The 26,773-nt window shown below is 44.4% G+C and overlaps 1 protein-coding gene across 1 annotated transcript in view; it reads left to right on the top strand.

The window, feature by feature from the left end:
- The first annotated feature begins 4,802 nt into the window (after positions 1 to 4,802).
- The window catches only part of LRRC74A (leucine rich repeat containing 74A), a 111,327-nt gene continuing 89,356 nt past the window's right edge, over positions 4,803 to 26,773 (top strand). The window contains exons 1-3 of the mRNA XM_033953276.1: positions 4,803 to 4,855; positions 8,478 to 8,650; positions 8,736 to 8,843. Coding sequence (XP_033809167.1) covers positions 4,810 to 4,855; positions 8,478 to 8,650; positions 8,736 to 8,843 — 327 coding nt within the window. The 5' untranslated portion in view covers positions 4,803 to 4,809. The remainder of the gene's footprint in view (positions 4,856 to 8,477; positions 8,651 to 8,735; positions 8,844 to 26,773) is intronic.

Here is a 26,773-nt window from a genome sequence, read left to right as displayed (position 1 = left end):
CAATGCCAAAAAATGCAAAGTCATGCACCTGGGAAGCCAAAATCCATGCAAGATTTACACCCTAAATGGCGAGATTCTGACAAGAACTAAAGCAGAAAGAGACTTAGGGGTGATTGTCAGGGAAGACATGAAGGCTGCAAACCAAGTGGAGCAAGCTTCATCCAAAGCAAGGCAAATCATAGGTTGCATACGCAGGAGTTTCGTCAGCCGTAAACCTGAAGTCATTATGCCACTGTATAGATCCATGGTGAGACCGCACCTGGAGTACTATGTGCAATTCTGGAGGCCGCATTACCGCAAGGATGTGCTGAGACTGGAATCGGTACAGAGAATGGCCACCAGAATGGTCTCGGGACTCAAGGAGCTCCCGTACGAGGAGCGGTTAGGGAAATTGCAGCTCTACTCACTCGAGGAACATCGAGAGAGGGGAGATATGATCGAGACATTCAAGTATCTCACGGGCCGCATCGAGGTGGAAGAAGACATCTTCTTCTTCAAGGGTCCCGCGGCAACAAGGGGCATTCGTGGAAAATCAGGGGCGGGAAACTGCACAGTGACACTAGGAAGTTCTTCTTCACTGAAAGGGTGGTTGATCGCTGGAATAGTCTTTCACTTCAGGTTATTGAGGCCAGAAGTGTGCCAGATTTTAAGGCCAGATGGGATAGACATGTAGGATCTATCCGCAAAGATAGATAGGGAGGGTCACTGGGGTGGGCAGACTTGATGGGCCATGGCCCTTATCTGCCGTCCATTTCTATGTTTCTATGTTTCTGAAAATCCTTGCAGTCACTTAGAGAGCCAACCGCCCGACATAGTTTTGTATCATCTGCAAACTTTATTATATCGCATGTTGTTTCCTCTTCTAGGTCATTTATGAAAATGTTGAACAAGATAGGCCCGAGAACCGAGCCCTGGGGTACACCGCTAGTCTCTTCCATTCCGAGAATTTCCCATTTATGTTAACCCTCTGCATTCTGTTCTCTAGCCATTTACCGATCCATCTGTGGACTTCACCTCCTATTCCATGGTTTAATAGTTTTCTCATAAGCCTTGCATGAGGGAGACAAACAGGTTGCCGATAGGTTAAATTCATTCTTTGCCTCTGTCTTTACAAATGAGGACACTACAATAATGCCAGAAACGAGGAAGATATTCTCCGGAAGCATAGAGGAGAGCCTCGCAACAGTACATGTGGGGTTGGACATGATATATTTTTAGACTGATAGACTTAAAAGTAGCAAAGCCCCTGGACCGGACGGAATTCACCCAAGAGTATTAAAGGAACTTAAGATAGAAATTGGCGAACTATTACAATCCTTAGCTAACATGTCAATCAGAACCGGGCAAATACCGGATGACTGGAGGATAGCAAATGTCATCCCAATTTTCAAGAAAGGATCAAGAGGTGAACCGGGAAATTACAGACCTGTGAGTCTCACATCGGTTCCTGGGAAGATAATTGAAACACTAATTAAGGATACCATTGTACAACACCTGGAAGAGCACAACCTAATAAGTGCTAGTCAACACGGCTTTAGGAAAGGGAAGTCATGTTTGACAAATTTACTTCAATTTTTTTAACAAGGTGAATAAACAAATCGATATTGGAGATCCAGTGGACATAATTTATTTGGACTTCCAGAAAGCATTTGACAAGGTCCCGCACGCAAGGCTTATAAGTAAATTACTAAGTCATGGAATAGGAGGAGAAGTGCACAGATGGATCGGCAAATGGCTAGAGAACAGAAAACAGAGGGTGATAATAAATGGGAAATTCTCGGATTGGGAGAAGGTGACTAGCGGCGTGCTCCAGGGATCGGTTCTTGGACCCATCTTGTTCAATATTTTTATAAATGACCTTGAAGAGGAAACGACATGCAATATAATCAAGTTTGCAGATGACACAAAAATATGTCGGGGGGTTGGCTCTCCAAGGGACTGCGAGGATCTTCAGAAGGATCTGGACCAGCTGGGAAAATGGGCGATAAAGTGGCAAATGAATTTCAATATAGACAAATGCAAGGTGATGCATCTGGGAAAGAAAAATAAAGAACATGAATATAGAATATTGGGTGTGACATTAGCCAAATGCGAACAAGAAAGGGACTTGGGGGTCCTGATAGACAGAACCCTAAAACCATCGGTACAATGCGCGGCGGCAGCAAAAAAAGCAAACAGGATGTTGGGCATGATCAAAAAGGGGATCACGAATAGGTCGGAGGACGTCATAATGCCATTTTACAGAGCAATGGTCAGACCACACTTGGAGTACTGTGTCCAACATTGGTCTCTAAACCTCAAGAAGGATATAACTCTGCTGGAGAGGGTGCAGAGGCGAGCCACTAAACTAGTCAAAGGTATGGAGAATTTGAGCTACCAAGAACGCCTCCGAAAACTTGGACTGTTCAACCTCGAAAAGAGAAGATTGAGGGGGGATTTGATAGAGACTTTTAAAATATTAAAAGGATTTGACATAATAGACCAGGAAGAAGCATTACTGACATTTTCAGATGTGACACGGACAAGAGGTCATAGCCTGAAACTGTGTGGCAGCAGGTTCAGGACAAATGTCAGGAAGTTCTGCTTCACACAGCGAGTGGTGAGTGCTTGGAATGCTCTCCCAGAGGAGCTTGTGGCAGAGACTAGTGTTCAGGGTTTCAAGCGCAAGTTGGATGCACACCTTCTTGCAAATCATATCGAGGGATATGGGAGATCCGGGTCTCCAACAGGGAGCAACTAACTGGGCCTCCGCGTGTGCGGATTGCTGGACTAGATGGACCTAGGTCTGATCCGGTGAAGGCGTTTCTTATGTTCTTATGACCTTGTCAAATGCTTTCTGGAAGTCCAAGTAAATTATGTCCACTGGATTACCACTATCAATTTGTTTGTTCACCTTCTCAAAGAATTGAAGTAGATTTGTCAAACATGACTTCCCTTTCCTGAAGCCGTGTTGACTAGCCCTAATTAGGTTGTGCTCTTCCAAGTGTTGTACAAGAACATAAGAGCTGCCATACTGAGACAGACAGAAGGTGTATCGAGCCCAGTATCCTGTTTCCAACAGTGGCCAACCCAAGTCCCAAGTACCAGACAGAAACCCAAAGAGCTGAGATTGTGATGTCATAATGCTTCAATCCACAAATGCCTAAGAGCCAACCTCAGCATTGATGTCACAATGGCTTCATCTTGGCTCACATAAGAACAGAGGTGTCCAAAAGGTCGATCGCGATCAACCAGTAGATTGCAAAGGCAATGCGAGTCGATCGCAGAGCTCATCCCGGGCTTCGTGGTCGACTCGTGTTGCCTTTGCGTTCTGTTCTCCCTGCTTCCCAACGCCAAGCACCGGGCCCACAGCCTTCCACCTAATGTCAATTCTGACGTCGGAGAGGAAGTGCCGGGCCAGCCAATCGCCGACACGTTCACACGCACTGTGTGTGATACATTGTTCCCTGAGTAACTTGGATCCTAGTTGGGACTTTGTTTCATATTTTTTAGATGTGTTACTCTTAATAAAAGACTCGTCACTATCAGTTGGGTTTGACATCTCCAGTGCCTCTTTTTGTTGCTTGCTCTAGAAAGATACATCAAGCACAATTGTACAGAAAGAGATAGAAATAAACTTTACAAATACAGAATGGATTTAGAGTGTGTGTCTGGGTAGGTGAGAGGCTGTGTCCACAGAAAATAGAGAGAGAGAGAGAAACCCCCAAGAGGCCAAAGTGTGTGTGTGTGTGTGGGGGGGGGGGGGGGGGTGAACAAGGGCCCAGAGAGAGTGCAAGAGCGAGGGGGTGTGGGGGTAAAGCAGGGTCCAGAGAGGGAGAGAGTATAAACTGGTCCAGAGAGAGAGAGAGATAAAAGGAGAGAGTGTAAATGGGTCCAGAGCGAGAGAGAGAGGGTGGTCCAGGCTCCAGAGAGAGAGGGGGTTTTAAAACCTCTTACATTTATAAGTTTGAGACTTATTTTAAAAATAGAATCTATTGTGGTTAAGTGCCCCTATCTTTTGTAAACTGTTTGAAACAATGGTAAATAAGGTATGTGGGGTGTGAGAGACTGGGAAAGAAAAGAGGGAGAAACTGTCCCTCCTAGACTGCAGTTCCTGTTCATTTCCAGTATCCCTCTGACAATGGCTTCTGATTAACCGTGCAGCGGAGGCTACTGTCCATCTTATGCACCACATCTTATCTTCAGAACCTGAGGGCTGTGCCAAGGTCTTTTGTTACTTTTACGCACTGATAATTTAGATGTAATTTAGGCATTCTGAGGCTGATGGTCCGTGTGCGCTGACATCCCCTAAGATCAGATAATCTCCCATAGGCCTTTGCTGACGTTGGTTAGGCCAACAGAGAATGCTGACAGCTAGCAATGTAAGGCTGAGCTGACAAAGATTTTTGTCAGCTCTCAGTGGTTCTTGTTTAAAAATTAGTGAGCTACTGTGCCAGTCACTTGGGGTTATTGCCAACTCCCTCCATACAGCAAAAACAAACACATGCATATTAAAAGAGGTCAGTGATCTTTATAGAAACCAGATACAGTTGTCTGTCCTCACTAGAAGCATATACATTACAAACGTAACCCCCACCCCTTCCAAGAAAAGAACTGCAGAGCTGCCTGTACCAAGACCCAGAGAAGCAGCCTGTGTCTATCGGACATGTCGTGCTGTTACTTTCACTGTCCTAACACTGGGTCTGGGGCAGAATGTGTGATCTCTTCTCCGCTATGGTATCCATGTGCCTCACTGAATCTGCCGGTTCTACACTGCAGGAACAACCCATCAAGAAATCTATCACTTCTCCACTGCAGGAACAAACCATCATGGAGGAGAAGGAGGAGGACCATGACACAGACCTAGAGGATGAAGGTGAGTGGCTCTCCTACATCACACAGCATCTGGAATTTCAGAGTCAAACTAAGCCAATGCAAAAAAATTATTCTTTTTAACTCATCACTCATTGCATTGCAGTCTTCCCAGAGCAAGATTAAACCTTTGATGGGTCCTAGACAAATAAGCGTGTTGGGGCCCCATCATAATATTTTTAAATGTCCAGAAATGGGGGTGCATGTGGTTCTTTATGTAAGAAGTGCTGCTCGCTGTCTCCACCTGCTGACTGGAGAAAAAAGTGCAGGACACAGGGAGAACAGACAGACCTCTGTAGACAGCACTGGCTCTATTCCACACCCAATCTTTTATCTGCCGAGTCTTCCTCAGCTAGAAAAGCAGAAATACCGTACTTGCTAACCATGCATTGAACTGGTCAGTGGATGCCAGATGAAGAGAAGTGGGGCTTGGAGACCTTCATCACGCTTTCTTTTCATAGTTTGGACCAAAACACATATGTGCAGCTGGAGGTTTCCACTCTTACCTGGCTAGTGATTTTTTTCCTTTTATAATTAGTTTGCAACTGGAGGGTTAAAATGTGTGTGTGTGTGTGTGTGTTGGGTGGGGGAGGGGTGTTTCATAAAGAAGAAGAATTTATGAGAGGGAAGATGAGTGCTTTTCCAGGTGTTTGTTTCTGTTTTGTTTATTGATTGATTTACATGAACGTGATGTATCGCCATTGGCAATGACATGCAGAACAGTGGTCTACAATTTATATTAATGAAATAAAGAAATGAAAGGAGAAGGGAGGATAGGTTTAGGGAATATTAACCTTTTCTTCTTCACCCTGGCTCTCACAGGCCTGATGAATTGATAGACTCTGAGATTTCCAACAATGGCCAACCCAGGTCCCAAGTACCAGACAGAAACCCAAAGAGCAGCAACATTCCAGAGCTGAGATTGTGATGTCATAATGCCTCATTCCACCAATGCCTGAGAGCCAACCTCAGCAGTGATGTCACAATGGCTCGATTGTCCTAGACTTGTCTCATATAAAAACATAAGAGCTGCTGAACTGGGACAGACGGAAGGTCCATCAAGCTCAGTATCCTGATTCCAACAGTGGCCAAACCTGGTCCCAAGTACCTAACTAGATCCCAAGTAGTTAAACAGATTTTATGCTGCTTATCCTGGGAATAAGCAGTGGATTTCCCCAAGCCATCTCAAGAATGGCCTATGGACTTCTCTTTTGGGAAATTAGCCAAACCTTTTTTAAACCCCACTAAACTAACTGATTTCACCATATTCTCTGGCAATGAATTCCAGAATTTAATTCCACGTTGTGTGAAGAAATATTTTCCCTGGTTTGTTTTAAATCTACTACTTAGTAGCTTCATCGCATGCCCCCTAGTCCTAGTATTTTTGGAAAGAGTGAACAAGCGATTCACATCTACCCTTTCCACTCCACTTATTATTTTATAGACCTCTATCATATCACCCCTGAGCCATCTTTTCTCCAAGCTGAAGAGCCCTAGCCACTTTAGCTTCTCCTCATAGGGAAATCGTCCCATCCATTTTACCATTTTTTGTTGCCCTTCTCTGTACCTTTTCTAAATCCGTTATGTCTTTTTTGAGATACAGCAACCAGAACTGCACACAGTATTCGAGGTGCGGCCGTACCATAGAGCGATGTAAGGGCATTATAACATTTTCATCTTTGTTTCCCGATAATTCCTAACATTCTGTTTGCTTTCTTAGACGATGACACACATTGAGTTGAAGGTTTCAGCATATCCTCAACAATGACACCTAGAGCCTTTTCCTGGGCAGTGACTCCTCACAGAACCCAGCATTACATAGCTATAGTTCGGGTTCCTCTTTCTCACATGCATCACTCTACACTTGCTCACATTAAACATCATCTGCCATTTCTTCGCCTGGTTCCTTCGATATATCTAAACATGTCCTTCTCCAATGATTTATTTATTCTTCGTATTTATATACCACTTATAACCTAATGATCTTTCTCTTCTGACGGTCATAACTTCATAATTTGGGCTTCGAGTGATATCTTCCCGAATCGATTTGTTAGTTCTTTTGGCAGTCCACCGAATGCATAAAATCCTTCTCCAGCACCAAAGCTCAAATGAGTTGATCTTCTTTCTGTCTTGTGTCCAGATTTCACATTCATCGTTGACCACTGAGAAAATGAGTGCATGGACAAGTCTGACCTTTGTTTGGAGTGTGAATACTTTGCTGAGATCATTCATTGAAGAGTGACCAAGTGCTATTCTGAGACCAGGAGATTGAAATCCTTTATAAATTCTATTCTTTCGCTTTCAAGCTCAAAATCATCATTTTCCATGTTCATGATCTTCGTCTTGTTTATCTTCAGTTCTAATCCCATGTTATAACTTTCAGCTTTGACTTTTTTCAGTAGTTACAGCATATCTCCGTTGCTGGTGTTGAGAGTTACTGTATACTATCTGCATAGTGCAGGTTGGTTATATTTCAGACACCAACTTTGAAGCCAACGCTCTCTCCTTTCAATTTTACTTTTCTAATGATGGTTTCACCATAAAGGTTGAGCAGGTGAGGTGACAAGATGCATCCTTGCCTGACACATAGTACCATAGATGATTTTAATGACAGTAACATAGTAACATAACATAGTAGATGACGGCAGATAAAGACCCGAATGGTCCATTCAGTCTGCCCAACCTGATTCAATTTAAATTTATTACATTTTTTCTTCACAGCTATTTCTGGGCAAGAATCCAAAGCTCTACCCAGTACTGTGCTTGGGTTCCAACTGCCGAAATCTCCATTAAAACCTATTCCAGCCCATCTAAACCCTCCCAGCCATTGAAGCCCTCTCCAGCCCATCCTCCCCCAAACGGCCATTTACAGACACAGACCGTGCAACATTTGGTTCTTGAAATCTTTCAGGATACTGGGATGCATGTCATATGGTCCAGGTGATTCATTACTTTAGCTTATTACTTTTTCTGGTTCACTGGGATTTGTTGCAGTTGCTCCGTGTTGTCATTCTTGAGTACCATTTCTGTCACAGGGAGTTAGCTATACATTTGCCTCAATTTCTGATACTTTCCTGTTGTAATGATACAAAATAGTTTAATCTGGAGGTAATCCATCCATGTCTTTCAATCAAGTCTCAGTAACCAATAAAAATTGTGAAGAACATCGGAGACAATGTTCCATTTATTAGTTAATGAAAGGGAACAATGTAAAGTGTCAAGAGGATCAATCTGCAGCTAACAAGGTATAAGACTATTATATATTAGACCATATGCCCTCTAGTTCTGTGACTCTTCAAGCTGGAGTTACTGACTTAATCCTCCATAGCCCCAGGTACGTTAGATAGATTGTGAACCCACCGGGACAGATAGGGAAAATGCTTGAGTACCTGATTGTAAAACCGCTTAGAAAACCTTGATAGGCGGTATATAAAATCCTAATAAACTTAAACTTAAACTTAAACTCCAAGAGCAATGAGTGACCTGAATCAGGTCACAGGCCCATGGGTAGGATTTGCAGAAGCACCTTTTCCAATTGAGCAGCAATTACGGTATTTGCTGTGTGTGTTATGTAGAGCATTCCATAGGAGCCTTCAGACTTGCCATGCTGTGCTTTGTGTCCCTAGGATTATCATCGTTTCAAGCCCTGACTTATGAACAGCTGTATCTTGAGGCCTGTCGTCAGGTTGACGTGGTCCCTGTCTCATACTTCCTCCGACACATGCGTGATACCACCATGGATCTGAGTCACCATGGCCTTGGAGCTAAAGGAACCAGAGCAATCTGTATAGCACTGGTGGTGAGCATCCAGCCTTTCCCAGACACTTACAGAAGTCTCTTCTTTTATCAATGCAAAACAATTCACTTTTGTCTTAACTTCTCAGTCTAATGCCTTCATCACAAGCCTGAACCTGGACGATAACTGGATCTTGGCTGAAGGTGTCGCAGATTTGGCAGAAATGCTGAAGGAAAATTGTTTCATCCAGGAACTGGTAAGAGGCTTCACTCATTTCTGGCAGTGGGAGATTGGCACAAACTGGAAGGACAGTGTCTGAGCCTGAGAGCTTTTGAGGGAAGCAGGGGGCTGGTAGCTCAATTTCATTCTGATAACTCAAACCCGGTCAGAATTCCACCCACCCTCAATGTGTCTCAAATTTACCCCCTGATCTGGAGATTTACCTCCGTAATGCTGGAGGGTTTTCTCGCAGGCCACATCCACGTCTAAAACCAGTTTTAGCAAATGTACATGCCATGATTTCTATAGCGCTATCAAACGCACGCAGTACTGTACATAATACGCATGAAGTAAACCACTTAGACTATAAATGAGATATATAAATAAATAAAAATAAACACAATTTCTTTTTCAGGTCAATTTGATTTTATCATTTGCTCCCAGACTCTGGTTTCCTCTTTCTCTTTTTTCATCATCTGACTTGCCAGAACCTCCATATCCATTTGGCACGTTGTCTCTGCACTTCCATTATCCATGTATTCTCTGCCCAGCATCATCCCTGTGTCCCTGTCCCTATCCTCTCTCTGACCCTATTCATGTCCTGTCCAATATAACTCTTATGTCTTTATTTTCTTCCCCATCCCATAAGCCAGCATCTCTCCCTCTCTCTTGCCCCCTCCCCAGAGGACCAGCACCACCTCTCCCTCTTTCTTTGTTGTCCATAGGTCGCGTCATCTCTTCTCCCCCTACCCTTGTTCCAGCATCTTTTTCTCCCCTTCCCCAGACATTCTCTCTCTCCCTCTCCTTTCCCTACTTCTGCGGGTCAGCATCTTTCTCACTCCCCCCTCCCCCCATGGTCATTCAAACTTCTTTCTGCTGGTAGTATTAAAGATACTCTGCTTCATGCTGGCCTGGTGTCTTCCCTCTACCTTATCCCACCCTCAGAAACCAAAAGTAGTGTCAAAGGGTGGTGGTTAATGGTACCCTCTCTAAAACATCGGAGGTGACCAGTGGAGTGCCGCAGGGCTCGGTCCTGGGTCCACTCCTTTTCAACATATTCATAGGGGATCTGACTCAAGGGCTTCAAGGTAAAATAACACTATTCGCCGATGACGCCAAACTATGTAATATAGTATGTGAATGCAGTTTACAGAATTATATGGCGCAGGACCTGTTTACATTGGAAAGTTGGTCCTCAACCTGGCAGCTAGGCTTCAATGCTAAGAAATGTAAGGTCATGCACCTCGGAAGCGGAAATCCATGCAGGACGTACTTCTTGAACGGAGAAACTTTAACTAGGACTTCAGCAGAACGAGATTTAGGAGTAATCATCAGTGCAGACATGAAAACTGCCAATCAAGTGGAGAAGGCTTCATCTAAGGCAAGGCAGATATTGGGTTGTATCAATAGAAATTTCGTCAGCCGAAAGCCTGAAGTCATAATGCCGTTGTACAGGGCCTCCCCTCAGGGAGACAGTCATATGTATGCGGTCGGTATCAGGAGCTGAAAAGCTTGAAGAAGGAAGTCAAGTGACTAGAGGGAAGATACAGGAGCTAGAAGGACTTTACACCACAGAGGACCCAATCAGGACAGCTGAGGACTTCAGGAGTGAGAGACACATCGAGGAGGAAGTCAGGGAACTCGAGAAATTCATTGAGGAAGCATCCAGGAGGAGGGTGGAAGAGAACGAACTTCAGATGGAAGATGAAGTTACACCAACAACAACATGGAAGGGAGAACAACAAGCGGAAGAGAACGAACTTCAGATGGAAGATGAAGTTACACCAACATGGAAGGGAGAACAACAAGCAGATGACCTCAAAGAAGTCACCCACAGAGGAATACCACACGAGAGAGAGAAATTGGCTAGTCGATACCCAGGAGAAGAAAGAGCGAAGCACACCGAGGACATTGACTTGAGACCGAAGTGAAATTTGAAGAAGGGAAAGTCAGCGATCCTTGTAGGAGACTCGATCTTGAGGCATGTGGATAGCCACATAACAGGAGGTAGAGAGGATCGACTGGTGACCTGCCTCCCAGGAGCGAGAACCAAGGACATCGTGGACAAAATTGGAAAGATCCTGGAAGGAGCGGAGACGGAAGAGACCACAGTAATAATCCATATCGGGACAAACGATGTCAGCAGGAGAGACTACAGAAAAAGCACACTGATAAAACAATTCAAGATTCTGGGAAGAAAGCTGAAGATGAGGACCCAGAAGATAGCGTTCTCAGAGATCCTACCGGTACCGAGGACAGATGTGAAAAGGCAAGAGGAACTACAATCAATAAAAGCGTGGATGAGGAAATGGTGTGAGGAAGAAGGATTACACTTCGTGAGGAACTGGACAACGTTCTGGGGAAAGAGCAAGCTCTACAGGAGAGATGGATTACACCTGAGCGCGGCAGGAACTATACTTCTAACAAACAATGTCAGGAGAGGACTAGAACAGGCTTTAAACTGAGAGGAAGGGGAAAGCCGACAGTTGACCAAGCGTCGACGATTCGGAAGAAGGTATCCCGTGAAGATACTAAAGGGAAACAAGGCTGGAAAATAACAACAAGGGACAAATTACAGGAGTCGACTAACCCAGAAGAAGAGGTTAGAAAGATTGTAGCAAAAGAGAAGACACTAAAGAACGCAGCACAGGAAAAGGAAATGAAGACATCAAAATACCAGGATCTAAACTGCATATATACTAATGCAAGGAGCCTAAGAAATAAAATGGGGGAATTAGAAGCCATGGCCAATGCAGAGGACATAGACATCATTGGAATCTCTGAAACATGGTGGAATGAGGAAAGCAAATGGGATACAGCACTGCTGGGGTACAAGCTCTATCGCCAGGATAGGTCAGGACAGAAAGAAGGTGGAATAGCCCTATACATAAAAGAAAGCATACAATCAACAAGAATGGACACAGCAGAGACGACCAATAAGCTGGAATCGCTATGGGTTAAAATACCGGGAAGGAAAGGGCCTGAAATAAATATCATCCTCCCAGGCAAACTGGAGATATCAATGAAGAAATGGAAGCCGAGATGAAGCGAGAATGCAAAAGCGGTAACACGGTTATTATGGGAGACTTCAACTACCCCAGGATTGACTGGAGTCTTGGAAGCTCAAAATGCGCTAGGGAGACAGAATTCCTGGAGGCTACACAAGATTGCTTCATGGAGCAGCTTCTTAGAGAACTGACGAGAGGAAATACCAGATAACAGAACTACTGCGGCAAATTTGCAACCTCTTCCTGAAAACAGGCGTGATCCCGGAGGATTGGAAGATAGCCAATGTTACGCCCATTTTTAAAAAGGGATCAAGAGGTGACCCGGAAAACTACAGACCGGTGAGTCTGACCTCAGTTCCGGGGAAAATGGCAGAAGCATTGATAAAAGAAAGCATCGATGAACATTTTGAAAGAAACGAGCTTCTGATAACCAGCCAACATTGTTTCTGCAAGGAGAGATTGTGCCTAACTAATTTATTGCACTTTTTTGAAGGAATTAACAAACGGATGGACAGAGGAGACCCCATAGACATCATATACCTAGATTTCCAAAAAGCCTTTGACAAGGTGCCTCATGAACGTCTACTCCGGAAACTGAAGAACCATGGGGTGGAAGGAGACGTACATAGATGGATCAGAAACTGGTTGGCGGGTAGGAAACAGAGGGTAGGGGTGAAGGGCCACTACTCGGACTGGAGGAGGGTCACGAGTGGTGTTCCACAGGGCTCGGTGCTCGGGCCGCTGCTATTTAATATATTCATAAATGATCTAGAAACAGGGACAAAGTGTGAGATAATAAAATTTGCGGACGACACCAAACTATTCAGTGGAGCTCGGACTAAAGAGGACTGCGAAGAATTGCAAAGGGACTTGAACAAACTAGGGGAATGGGTGACGAGGTGGCAGATGAAGTTCAACGTTGAGAAATGTAAAGTATTACATGTGGGAAGCAGAAACCCGAGGTACAACTATTCGATGGGAGGGATGTTATTGAATGAGAGTACCCAAGAAAGGGACTTGGGGTAATGGTGGACATGACAATGATGCCGATGGCACAGTGCGCTAAGAGAGCGAATAGAATGCTAGGTATAATCAAGAAGGGTATTACAACCAGAACGAAAGAAGTTATCCTGCTGTTGTATCGGGCAATGGTGCGTCCGCATCTGGAGTACTGCGTCCAATATTGGTTGCCGTATCTTAAGAAGGATATGGCGTTACTCGAGAGGGTTCAGAGGAGAGCGACACGTCTGATAAAAGGGATGGAAAACCTTTCATACGCTGAGAGATTGGAGAAACTGGGTCTCTTTTCCCTGGAAAAGAGGAGACTTAGAGGGGATATGATAGAGATATACATAAGAACATAAGAACATAAGAAGTTGCCTCCACCGGGATCAGACCAGAGGTCCATCGCACCCAGCGGTCCGCACCCGCGGCGGCCCTTCAGGTCCATGACCTGTCAAGTGTTCCCTGCCCTAAAAAACCTATCCTTACTTCTATCTGTATCCCTCAATCCCCTTTTCCTTCAGGAATTTATCCAAACCTTCTTTGAATCCCTGTAGTGTCTTCTGCCCCACCACAACCTCCGGGAGTGCGTTCCATGTGTCCACCACTCTCTGGGTGAAGAAGAACTTCCTGGCATTGGTTCTAAACCTATCCCCTTTCAGTTTCTCCGAGTGCCTCCTTGTACTTGTTGTTCCCCACAGTCTGAAGAATCTGTCCCTGTCTACCTTATCTATGCCTTTCAGGATCTTGAAAGTTTGTATCATGTCTCCTCTAAGTCTCCTCTTTTCCAGGGAGAACAGCCCCAGCTGTTCTAGCCTGTCGGCATACGAAAGGTTTTCTATACCTCTTACCATTTTCGTCGCTCTTCTCTGGACCCCCTCAAGCAATGCTATGTCCTTCTTGAGGTACGGCGACCAATACTGGACACAGTACTCCAGATGCGGGCGCACCATTGCACGGTACAGTGGCATGATGACTTCCTTTGTCCTGGTCGTGATACCCTTCTTGATGATACCCAGCATTCTGTTTGCTTTCTTTGAGGCTGTCGCGCATTGTGCTGATGCTTTCATTGTTGTATCCACCAGCACACCCAGGTCTCTTTCAAGGGTACTTACATCTAGCAATGTTCCCCCCATTGTATAGCTGAACATCGGGTTCTTTTTCCCAACATGCATGACCTTGCATTTCTCTATATTAAAACGCATCTGCCACTTTTTGGCCCACTCTTCCAGCTTCGTTAGGTCCCTTTGCAGGTTTTCACAGTCTTCCGTGGTTCTAACCCTGCTGCAGAGTTTGGTGTCATCTGCAAATTTGATAACCTCACATTTCGTCCCTGTCTCCAGATCGTCTATAAATATATTGAACAGGAGCGGTCCCAACACCGACCCCTGCGGAACTCCGCTCGTGACCCGTTGCCAGTCTGAGTATTTGCCCTTCACTCCAACCCTCTGTTTTCTGCCCGCCAACCAGTGTTTAATCCATCGGTATACATCCCCCTCCACTCCGTGGTTCCACAGCTTCTTAAGCAGCCGTTCGTGGGGTACCTTGTCGAAAGCTTTTTGGAAGTCGAGGTAAATTATGTCTATGGGTTCCCCTTTGTCTATTTGGCTGTTTATTCCCTCAAAGAAATGTAGTAAGTTTGTGAGGCAAGACCTTCCCTTGCAGAAGCCATGTTGGCTCTCCCTCAGCTGCCCATTTTTTTCCATGTGCTCGCAGATCATACAAGATCATGAAGGGCATAGAGAGAGTAGAGAGGGACAGATTCTTCAAACTTTCAAAAAATAAAAGAACAAGAGGGCATTCGGAAAAGTTAAAAGGGGACAGATTCAAAACAAATGCTAGGAAGTTCTTCTTTACCCAACATGTGGTGGACACCTGGAATGCGCTTCCAGAGGACGTAATAGAGCAGAGAACGGTACTGGGGTTTAAGAAAGGATTGGACAATTTCCTGCTGGAAAAAGGGATAGAGGGGTATACATAGAGGATTACTGCACAGGTCCTGGACCTGTTGGGCCGCCATGTGAGCGGACTGCTGGGCACGATGTACCTCAGGTCTGACCCAGCAGAAGCATTGCTTATGTTCTTAAGGGCTCAGAGACTGTGAGAGTGAGAGACCTTCAAATTAATGTGATGCATTCCCTATGAATGACAGAAGGGGTCAGTGTTTCAGAGTGAGAGACCTTGAAATGAGTGTGACACACTTTTAATGAGTGAGAGAAGAGTCTCAGAGACTGTGAAAGTGAGAGACCTTCAAATGAGTGTGACACACTTTTAATGAGTGAGAGAACGGCTCAGAGACTTTGAGAGTCAGAGACCTTCATATGAGTGTGACACACTTTTAATGAGTGAGAGAACGGCTCAGAGACTGTGAGAGTCAGAGACCTTCAAATGAGTGTGACACACTTTTAATGAGTGAGAGTAGGGCTCAGAGAATGTGAGAGTGAGAGACCTTGAAATGAGTGTGACACACTTTTAATGAGTGAGAGAAGGGCTCAGAGAATGTGAGAGCGAGAGACCTTCAAATGAGTGTGACACACTTTTAATGAGTGAGAGAAGGGCTCAGAGAGTTTCAGAGTGAGAGACCTTCAAATTAATGTGATGCATTCCCTATGAATGACAGAAGGGGTCAGTGTTTCAGAGTGAGAGACCTTCAAATGAGTGTGACACACTTTTAATGAGTGAGAGTAGGGCTCAGAGAATGTGAGAGTGAGAGACCTTCAAATGAGTGTGATGCACTCGGGGTCAGTGTTTCAGAGTGAGAGACCTTCAAATGAGTGTGACACACTTTTAATGAGTGAGAGAAGGGCTCAGAGACTGTGAAAGTGAGAGACCTTCAAATGAGTGTGACACACTTTTAATGAGTGAGAGAAGGGCTCAGAGAATGTGAGAGCGAGAGACCTTGAAATGAGTGTGACACACTTTTAATGAGTGAGAGAAGGGCTCAGAGAATGTGAGAGCGAGAGACCTTGAAATGAGTGTGACACACTTTTAATGAGTGAGAGAAGGGCTCAGAGAATGTGAGAGCGAGAGACCTTGAAATGAGTGTGACACACTTTTAATGAGTGAGAGAAGGGCTCAGAGAGTTTCAGAGTGAGAGACCTTCAAATTAATGTGATGCATTCCCTATGAATGACAGAAGGGGTCAGTGTTTCAGAGTGAGAGACCTTCAAATGAGTGTGACACACTTTTAATGAGTGAGAGTAGGGCTCAGAGAATGTGAGAGTGAGAGACCTTCAAATGAGTGTGATGCACTCGGGGTCAGTGTTTCAGAGTGAGAGACCTTCAAATGAGTGTGACACACTTTTAATGAGTGAGAGAAGGGCTCAGAGAATGTGAGAGTGAGAGACCTTGAAATGAGTGTGACACACTTTTAATGAGTGAGAGAACAGCTCAGAGACTTTGAGAGTCAGAGACCTTCAAATGAGTGTGACACACTTTTAATGAGTGAGAGATGGGCTCAGAGACTGTTGGAGTCAGAGATCTTCAAATGAGTGTGACACACTTTTAATGAGTGAGAGTAGGGCTCAGAGAATGTGAGAGTGAGAGACCTTCAAATGAGTGTGACACACTTTTAATGAGTGAGAGAAGGGCTCAGAGAATGTGAGAGCGAGAGACCTTGAAATGAGTGTGACACACTTTTAATGAGTGAGAGAAGGGCTCAGAGAGTTTCAGAGTGAGAGACCTTCAAATTAATGTGATGCATTCCCTATGAATGACAGAAGGTGTCAGTGTTTCAGAGTGAGAGACCTTCAAATGAGTGTGACACACTTTTAATGAGTGAGAGTAGGGCTCAGAGAATGTGAGAGTGAGAGACCTTCAAATGAGTGTGATGCACTCGGGGTCAGTGTTTCAGAGTGAGAGACCTTCAAATGAGTGTGACACACTTTTAATGAGTGAGAGAAGGGTCTCAGAGACTGTGAAAGTGAGAGACCTTCAAATGAGTGTGACACACTTTTAATGAGTGAGAGAAGGGCTCAGAGAATGTGAGAGCGAGAGACCTTGAAATGAGTGTGACACACTTTTAATGAGTGAGAGAAGGGCTCAGAGAATGTGAGAGCGAGAGACCTTGAAATGAGTGTGACACACTTTTAATGAGTGAGAGAAGGGCTCAGAGAATGTGAGAGCGAGAGACCTTGAAATGAGTGTGACACACTTTTAATGAGTGAGAGAAGGGCTCAGAGAGTTTCAGAGTGAGAGACCTTCAAATTAATGTGATGCATTCCCTATGAATGACAGAAGGGGTCAGTGTTTCAGAGTGAGAGACCTTCAAATGAGTGTGACACACTTTTAATGAGTGAGAGTAGGGCTCAGAGAATGTGAGAGTGAGAGACCTTCAAATGAGTGTGATGCACTCGGGGTCAGTGTTTCAGAGTGAGAGACCTTCAAATGAGTGTGACACACTTTTAATGAGTGAGAGAAGGGTCTCAGAGACTGTGAAAGTGAGAGACCTTCAAATGAGTGTGACACACTTTTAATGAGTGAGAGAAGGGCTCAGAGAATGTGAGAGCGAGAGACCTTGAAATGAGTGTGACACACTTTTAATGAGTGAGAGAAGGGCTCAGAGAATGTGAGAGCGAGAGACCTTGAAATGAGTGTGACACACTTTTAATGAGTGAGAGAAGGGCTCAGAGAATGTGAGAGCGAGAGACCTTGAAATGAGTGTGACACACTTTTAATGAGTGAGAGAAGGGCTCAGAGAGTTTCAGAGTGAGAGACCTTCAAATTAATGTGATGCATTCCCTATGAATGACAGAAGGGGTCAGTGTTTCAGAGTGAGAGACCTTCAAATGAGTGTGACACACTTTTAATGAGTGAGAGAAGAGTCTCAGAGACTGTGAAAGTGAGAGACCTTCAAATGAGTGTGATGCACTCGGGGTCAGTGTTTCAGAGTGAGAGACCTTCAAATGAGTGTGACACACTTTTAATGAGTGAGAGAAGGGCTCAGAGAATGTGAGAGCGAGAGACCTTGAAATGAGTGTGACACACTTTTAATGAGTGAGAGAAGGGCTCAGAGAATGTGAGAGCGAGAGACCTTCAAATGAGTGTGACACACTTTTAATGAGTGAGAGAAGGGCTCAGAGAGTTTCAGAGTGAGAGACCTTCAAATTAATGTGATGCATTCCCTATGAATGACAGAAGGGGTCAGTGTTTCAGAGTGAGAGACCTTCAAATGAGTGTGACACACTTTTAATGAGTGAGAGTAGGGCTCAGAGAATGTGAGAGTGAGAGACCTTCAAATGAGTGTGATGCACTCGGGGTCAGTGTTTCAGAGTGAGAGACCTTCAAATGAGTGTGACACACTTTTAATGAGTGAGAGATGGGCTCAGAGACTGTGAGAGTCAGAGACCTTCAAATGAGTGTGACACACTTTTAATGAGTGAGAGAACAGCTCAGAGACTTTGAGAGTCAGAGACCTTGAAATGAGTGTGACACACTTTTAATGAGTGAGAGAAGGGTCTCAGAGACTGTGAAAGTGAGAGACCTTCAAATGAGTGTGACACACTTTTAATGAGTGAGAGAAGGGTTCAGAGAATGTGAGAGCGAGAGACCTTGAAATGAGTGTGACACACTTTTAATGAGTGAGAGAAGGGCTCAGAGAATGTGAGAGCGAGAGACCTTGAAATGAGTGTGACACACTTTTAATGAGTGAGAGAAGGGCTCAGAGAATGTGAGAGCGAGAGACCTTGAAATGAGTGTGACACACTTTTAATGAGTGAGAGAAGGGCTCAGAGAGTTTCAGAGTGAGAGACCTTCAAATTAATGTGATGCATTCCCTATGAATGACAGAAGGGGTCAGTGTTTCAGAGTGAGAGACCTTCAAATGAGTGTGACACACTTTTAATGAGTGAGAGTAGGGCTCAGAGAATGTGAGAGTGAGAGACCTTCAAATGAGTGTGATGCACTCGGGGTCAGTGTTTCAGAGTGAGAGACCTTCAAATGAGTGTGACACACTTTTAATGAGTGAGAGAAGGGTCTCAGAGACTGTGAAAGTGAGAGACCTTCAAATGAGTGTGACACACTTTTAATGAGTGAGAGAAGGGCTCAGAGAATGTGAGAGTGAGAGACTTTGAAATGAGTGTGACACACTTTTAATGAGTGAGAGAACAGCTCAGAGACTTTGAGAGTCAGAGACCTTGAAATGAGTGTGACACACTTTTAATGAGTGAGAGAAGGGCTCAGAGAATGTGAGAGCGAGAGACCTTGAAATGAGTGTGACACACTTTTAATGAGTGAGAGAAGGGCTCAGAGAATGTGAGAGTGAGAGACCTTGAAATGAGTGTGACACACTTTTAATGAGTGAGAGAAGGGCTCAGAGAATGTGAGAGTGAGAGACCTTCAAATGAGTGTGACACACTTTTAATGAGTGAGAGTAGGGCTCAGAGAATGTGAGAGTGAGAGACCTTCAAATGAGTGTGATGCACTCGGGGTCAGTGTTTCAGAGTGAGAGACCTTCAAATGAGTGTGACACACTTTTAATGAGTGAGAGAAGGGTCTCAGAGACTGTGAAAGTGAGAGACCTTCAAATGAGTGTGACACACTTTTAATGAGTGAGAGAAGGGCTCAGAGAATGTGAGAGCGAGAGACCTTGAAATGAGTGTGACACACTTTTAATGAGTGAGAGAAGGGCTCAGAGAATGTGAGAGCGAGAGACCTTGAAATGAGTGTGACACACTTTTAATGAGTGAGAGAAGGGCTCAGAGAATGTGAGAGCGAGAGACCTTGAAATGAGTGTGACACACTTTTAATGAGTGAGAGAAGGGCTCAGAGAGTTTCAGAGTGAGAGACCTTCAAATTAATGTGATGCATTCCCTATGAATGACAGAAGGGGCCAGTGTTTCAGAGTGAGAGACCTTCAAATGAGTGTGACACACTTTTAATGAGTGAGAGTAGGGCTCAGAGAATGTGAGAGTGAGAGACCTTCAAATGAGTGTGATGCACTCGGGGTCAGTGTTTCAGAGTGAGAGACCTTCAAATGAGTGTGACACACTTTTAATGAGTGAGAGATGGGCTCAGAGACTGTGAGAGTCAGAGACCTTCAAATGAGTGTGACACACTTTTAATGAGTGAGAGAACAGCTCAGAGACTTTGAGAGTCAGAGACCTTGAAATGAGTGTGACACACTTTTAATGAGTGAGAGAAGGGCTCAGAGAATGTGAGAGCGAGAGACCTTGAAATGAGTGTGACACACTTTTAATGAGTGAGAGAAGGGCTCAGAGAGTTTCAGAGTGAGAGACCTTCAAATTAATGTGATGCATTCCCTATGAATGACAGAAGGGGTCAGTGTTTCAGAGTGAGAGACCTTCAAATGAGTGTGACACACTTTTAATGAGTGAGAGTAGGGCTCAGAGAATGTGAGAGTGAGAGACCTTCAAATGAGTGTGATGCACTCGGGGTCAGTGTTTCAGAGTGAGAGACCTTCAAATGAGTGTGACACACTTTTAATGAGTGAGAGAAGGGTCTCAGAGACTGTGAAAGTGAGAGACCTTCAAATGAGTGTGACACACTTTTAATGAGTGAGAGAAGGGCTCAGAGAATGTGAGAGCGAGAGACCTTGAAATGAGTGTGACACACTTTTAATGAGTGAGAGAAGGGCTCAGAGAATGTGAGAGCGAGAGACCTTGAAATGAGTGTGACACACTTTTAATGAGTGAGAGAAGGGCTCAGAGAATGTGAGAGCGAGAGACCTTGAAATGAGTGTGACACACTTTTAATGAGTGAGAGAAGGGCTCAGAGAGTTTCAGAGTGAGAGACCTTCAAATTAATGTAATGCATTCCCTATGAATGACAGAAGGGGTCAGTGTTTCAGAGTGAGAGACCTTCAAATGAGTGTGACACACTTTTAATGAGTGAGAGTAGGGCTCAGAGAATGTGAGAGTGAGAGACCTTCAAATGAGTGTGATGCACTCGGGGTCAGTGTTTCAGAGTGAGAGACCTTCAAATGAGTGTGACACACTTTTAATGAGTGAGAGAAGGGTCTCAGAGACTGTGAAAGTGAGAGACCTTCAAATGAGTGTGACACACTTTTAATGAGTGAGAGAAGGGCTCAGAGAATGTGAGAGCGAGAGACCTTGAAATGAGTGTGACACACTTTTAATGAGTGAGAGAACAGCTCAGAGACTTTGAGAGTCAGAGACCTTGAAATGAGTGTGACACACTTTTAATGAGTGAGAGAAGGGCTCAGAGAATGTGAGAGCGAGAGACCTTGAAATGAGTGTGACACACTTTTAATGAGTGAGAGAAGGGCTCAGAGAGTTTCAGAGTGAGAGACCTTCAAATTAATGTGATGCATTCCCTATGAATGACAGAAGGGGTCAGTGTTTCAGAGTGAGAGACCTTCAAATGAGTGTGACACACTTTTAATGAGTGAGAGTAGGGCTCAGAGAATGTGAGAGTGAGAGACCTTCAAATGAGTGTGATGCACTCGGGGTCAGTGTTTCAGAGTGAGAGACCTTCAAATGAGTGTGACACACTTTTAATGAGTGAGAGAAGGGCTCAGAGAATGTGAGAGCGAGAGACCTTGAAATGAGTGTGACACACTTTTAATGAGTGAGAGAAGGGCTCAGAGAATGTGAGAGCGAGAGACCTTGAAATGAGTGTGACACACTTTTAATGAGTGAGAGAAGGGCTCAGAGAATGTGAGAGCGAGAGACCTTGAAATGAGTGTGACACACTTTTAATGAGTGAGAGAAGGGCTCAGAGAGTTTCAGAGTGAGAGACCTTGAAATTAATGTGATGCATTCCCTATGAATGACAGAAGGGGTCAGTGTTTCAGAGTGAGAGACCTTCAAATGAGTGTGACACACTTTTAATGAGTGAGAGTAGGGCTCAGAGAATGTGAGAGTGAGAGACCTTCAAATGAGTGTGATGCACTCGGGGTCAGTGTTTCAGAGTGAGAGACCTTCAAATGAGTGTGACACACTTTTAATGAGTGAGAGAAGGGCTCAGAGAATGTGAGAGCGAGAGACCTTGAAATGAGTGTGACACACTTTTAATGAGTGAGAGAAGGGCTCAGAGAATGTGAGAGCGAGAGACCTTGAAATGAGTGTGACACACTTTTAATGAGTGAGAGAAGGGCTCAGAGAATGTGAGAGCGAGAGACCTTGAAATGAGTGTGACACACTTTTAATGAGTGAGAGAAGGGCTCAGAGAGTTTCAGAGTGAGAGACCTTCAAATTAATGTGATGCATTCCCTATGAATGACAGAAGGGGTCAGTGTTTCAGAGTGAGAGACCTTCAAATGAGTGTGACACACTTTTAATGAGTGAGAGAAGGGTCTCAGAGACTGTGAAAGTGAGAGACCTTCAAATGAGTGTGACACTTTTAATGAGTGAGAGAAGGGCTCAGAGAATGTGAGAGTGAGAGACTTTGAAATGAGTGTGACACACTTTTAATGAGTGAGAGAACAGCTCAGAGACTTTGAGAGTCAGAGACCTTGAAATGAGTGTGACACACTTTTAATGAGTGAGAGAAGGGCTCAGAGAATGTGAGAGCGAGAGACCTTGAAATGAGTGTGACACACTTTTAATGAGTGAGAGAAGGGCTCAGAGAATGTGAGAGTGAGAGACCTTGAAATGAGTGTGACACACTTTTAATGAGTGAGAGAAGGGCTCAGAGAATGTGAGAGTGAGAGACCTTCAAATGAGTGTGACACACTTTTAATGAGTGAGAGTAGGGCTCAGAGAATGTGAGAGTGAGAGACCTTCAAATGAGTGTGATGCACTCGGGGTCAGTGTTTCAGAGTGAGAGACCTTCAAATGAGTGTGACACACTTTTAATGAGTGAGAGAAGGGTCTCAGAGACTGTGAAAGTGAGAGACCTTCAAATGAGTGTGACACACTTTTAATGAGTGAGAGAAGGGCTCAGAGAATGTGAGAGCGAGAGACCTTGAAATGAGTGTGACACACTTTTAATGAGTGAGAGAAGGGCTCAGAGAATGTGAGAGCGAGAGACCTTGAAATGAGTGTGACACACTTTTAATGAGTGAGAGAAGGGCTCAGAGAATGTGAGAGCGAGAGACCTTGAAATGAGTGTGACACACTTTTAATGAGTGAGAGAAGGGCTCAGAGAGTTTCAGAGTGAGAGACCTTCAAATTAATGTGATGCATTCCCTATGAATGACAGAAGGGGCCAGTGTTTCAGAGTGAGAGACCTTCAAATGAGTGTGACACACTTTTAATGAGTGAGAGTAGGGCTCAGAGAATGTGAGAGTGAGAGACCTTCAAATGAGTGTGATGCACTCGGGGTCAGTGTTTCAGAGTGAGAGACCTTCAAATGAGTGTGACACACTTTTAATGAGTGAGAGATGGGCTCAGAGACTGTGAGAGTCAGAGACCTTCAAATGAGTGTGACACACTTTTAATGAGTGAGAGAACAGCTCAGAGACTTTGAGAGTCAGAGACCTTGAAATGAGTGTGACACACTTTTAATGAGTGAGAGAAGGGCTCAGAGAATGTGAGAGCGAGAGACCTTGAAATGAGTGTGACACACTTTTAATGAGTGAGAGAAGGGCTCAGAGAGTTTCAGAGTGAGAGACCTTCAAATTAATGTGATGCATTCCCTATGAATGACAGAAGGGGTCAGTGTTTCAGAGTGAGAGACCTTCAAATGAGTGTGACACACTTTTAATGAGTGAGAGTAGGGCTCAGAGAATGTGAGAGTGAGAGACCTTCAAATGAGTGTGATGCACTCGGGGTCAGTGTTTCAGAGTGAGAGACCTTCAAATGAGTGTGACACACTTTTAATGAGTGAGAGAAGGGTCTCAGAGACTGTGAAAGTGAGAGACCTTCAAATGAGTGTGACACACTTTTAATGAGTGAGAGAAGGGCTCAGAGAATGTGAGAGCGAGAGACCTTGAAATGAGTGTGACACACTTTTAATGAGTGAGAGAAGGGCTCAGAGAATGTGAGAGCGAGAGACCTTGAAATGAGTGTGACACACTTTTAATGAGTGAGAGAAGGGCTCAGAGAATGTGAGAGCGAGAGACCTTGAAATGAGTGTGACACACTTTTAATGAGTGAGAGAAGGGCTCAGAGAGTTTCAGAGTGAGAGACCTTCAAATTAATGTAATGCATTCCCTATGAATGACAGAAGGGGTCAGTGTTTCAGAGTGAGAGACCTTCAAATGAGTGTGACACACTTTTAATGAGTGAGAGTAGGGCTCAGAGAATGTGAGAGTGAGAGACCTTCAAATGAGTGTGATGCACTCGGGGTCAGTGTTTCAGAGTGAGAGACCTTCAAATGAGTGTGACACACTTTTAATGAGTGAGAGAAGGGTCTCAGAGACTGTGAAAGTGAGAGACCTTCAAATGAGTGTGACACACTTTTAATGAGTGAGAGAAGGGCTCAGAGAATGTGAGAGCGAGAGACCTTGAAATGAGTGTGACACACTTTTAATGAGTGAGAGAACAGCTCAGAGACTTTGAGAGTCAGAGACCTTGAAATGAGTGTGACACACATTTAATGAGTGAGAGAAGGGCTCAGAGAATGTGAGAGCGAGAGACCTTGAAATGAGTGTGACACACTTTTAATGAGTGAGAGAAGGGCTCAGAGAGTTTCAGAGTGAGAGACCTTCAAATTAATGTGATGCATTCCCTATGAATGACAGAAGGGGTCAGTGTTTCAGAGTGAGAGACCTTCAAATGAGTGTGACACACTTTTAATGAGTGAGAGTAGGGCTCAGAGAATGTGAGAGTGAGAGACCTTCAAATGAGTGTGATGCACTCGGGGTCAGTGTTTCAGAGTGAGAGACCTTCAAATGAGTGTGACACACTTTTAATGAGTGAGAGAAGGGCTCAGAGAATGTGAGAGCGAGAGACCTTGAAATGAGTGTGACACACTTTTAATGAGTGAGAGAAGGGCTCAGAGAATGTGAGAGCGAGAGACCTTGAAATGAGTGTGACACACTTTTAATGAGTGAGAGAAGGGCTCAGAGAATGTGAGAGCGAGAGACCTTGAAATGAGTGTGACACACTTTTAATGAGTGAGAGAAGGGCTCAGAGAGTTTCAGAGTGAGAGACCTTCAAATTAATGTGATGCATTCCCTATGAATGACAGAAGGGGTCAGTGTTTCAGAGTGAGAGACCTTCAAATGAGTGTGACACACTTTTAATGAGTGAGAGTAGGGCTCAGAGAATGTGAGAGTGAGAGACCTTCAAATGAGTGTGATGCACTCGGGGTCAGTGTTTCAGAGTGAGAGACCTTCAAATGAGTGTGACACACTTTTAATGAGTGAGAGAAGGGTCTCAGAGACTGTGAAAGTGAGAGACCTTCAAATGAGTGTGACACACTTTTAATGAGTGAGAGAAGGGCTCAGAGAATGTGAGAGCGAGAGACCTTGAAATGAGTGTGACACACTTTTAATGAGTGAGAGAAGGGCTCAGAGAATGTGAGAGCGAGAGACCTTGAAATGAGTGTGACACACTTTTAATGAGTGAGAGAAGGGCTCAGAGAATGTGAGAGCGAGAGACCTTGAAATGAGTGTGACACACTTTTAATGAGTGAGAGAAGGGCTCAGAGAGTTTCAGAGTGAGAGACCTTCAAATTAATGTGATGCATTCCCTATGAATGACAGAAGGGGTCAGTGTTTCAGAGTGAGAGACCTTCAAATGAGTGTGACACACTTTTAATGAGTGAGAGTAGGGCTCAGAGAATGTGAGAGTGAGAGACCTTCAAATGAGTGTGATGCACTCGGGGTCAGTGTTTCAGAGTGAGAGACCTTCAAATGAGTGTGACACACTTTTAATGAGTGAGAGAAGGGTCTCAGAGACTGTGAAAGTGAGAGACCTTCAAATGAGTGTGACACACTTTTAATGAGTGAGAGAAGGGCTCAGAGAATGTGAGAGCGAGAGACCTTGAAATGAGTGTGACACACTTTTAATGAGTGAGAGAAGGGCTCAGAGAATGTGAGAGCGAGAGACCTTGAAATGAGTGTGACACACTTTTAATGAGTGAGAGAAGGGCTCAGAGAATGTGAGAGCGAGAGACCTTGAAATGAGTGTGACACACTTTTAATGAGTGAGAGAAGGGCTCAGAGAGTTTCAGAGTGAGAGACCTTCAAATTAATGTGATGCATTCCCTATGAATGACAGAAGGGGTCAGTGTTTCAGAGTGAGAGACCTTCAAATGAGTGTGACACACTTTTAATGAGTGAGAGTAGGGCTCAGAGAATGTGAGAGTGAGAGACCTTCAAATGAGTGTGATGCACTCGGGGTCAGTGTTTCAGAGTGAGAGACCTTCAAATGAGTGTGACACACTTTTAATGAGTGAGAGAAGGGTCTCAGAGACTGTGAAAGTGAGAGACCTTCAAATGAGTGTGACACACTTTTAATGAGTGAGAGAAGGGCTCAGAGAATGTGAGAGTGAGAGACCTTGAAATGAGTGTGACACACTTTTAATGAGTGAGAGAAGGGTCTCAGAGACTGTGAAAGTGAGAGACCTTCAAATGAGTGTGACACACTTTTAATGAGTGAGAGAAGGGCTCAGAGAATGTGAGAGTGAGAGACCTTGAAATGAGTGTGACACACTTTTAATGAGTGAGAGTAGGGCTCAGAGAATGTGAGAGTGAGAGACCTTCAAATGAGTGTGATGCACTCGGGGTCAGTGTTTCAGAGTGAGAGACCTTCAAATGAGTGTGACACACTTTTAATGAGTGAGAGAAGGGTCTCAGAGACTGTGAAAGTGAGAGACCTTCAAATGAGTGTGACACACTTTTAATGAGTGAGAGAAGGGCTCAGAGAATGTGAGAGCGAGAGACCTTGAAATGAGTGTGACACACTTTTAATGAGTGAGAGAAGGGCTCAGAGAATGTGAGAGCGAGAGACCTTGAAATGAGTGTGACACACTTTTAATGAGTGAGAGAAGGGCTCAGAGAGTGTGAGAGCGAGAGACCTTGAAATGAGTGTGACACACTTTTAATGAGTGAGAGAAGGGCTCAGAGAGTTTCAGAGTGAGAGACCTT

This window comes from Geotrypetes seraphini, chromosome 7 (assembly GCF_902459505.1).
Source record: "Geotrypetes seraphini chromosome 7, aGeoSer1.1, whole genome shotgun sequence".
Taxonomy (NCBI): Eukaryota; Metazoa; Chordata; class Amphibia; order Gymnophiona; family Dermophiidae; genus Geotrypetes; species Geotrypetes seraphini.
The sequence above is the reverse complement of the archived record's forward strand: the minus strand, read 5'-3'. Positions and strand labels throughout refer to the sequence as shown.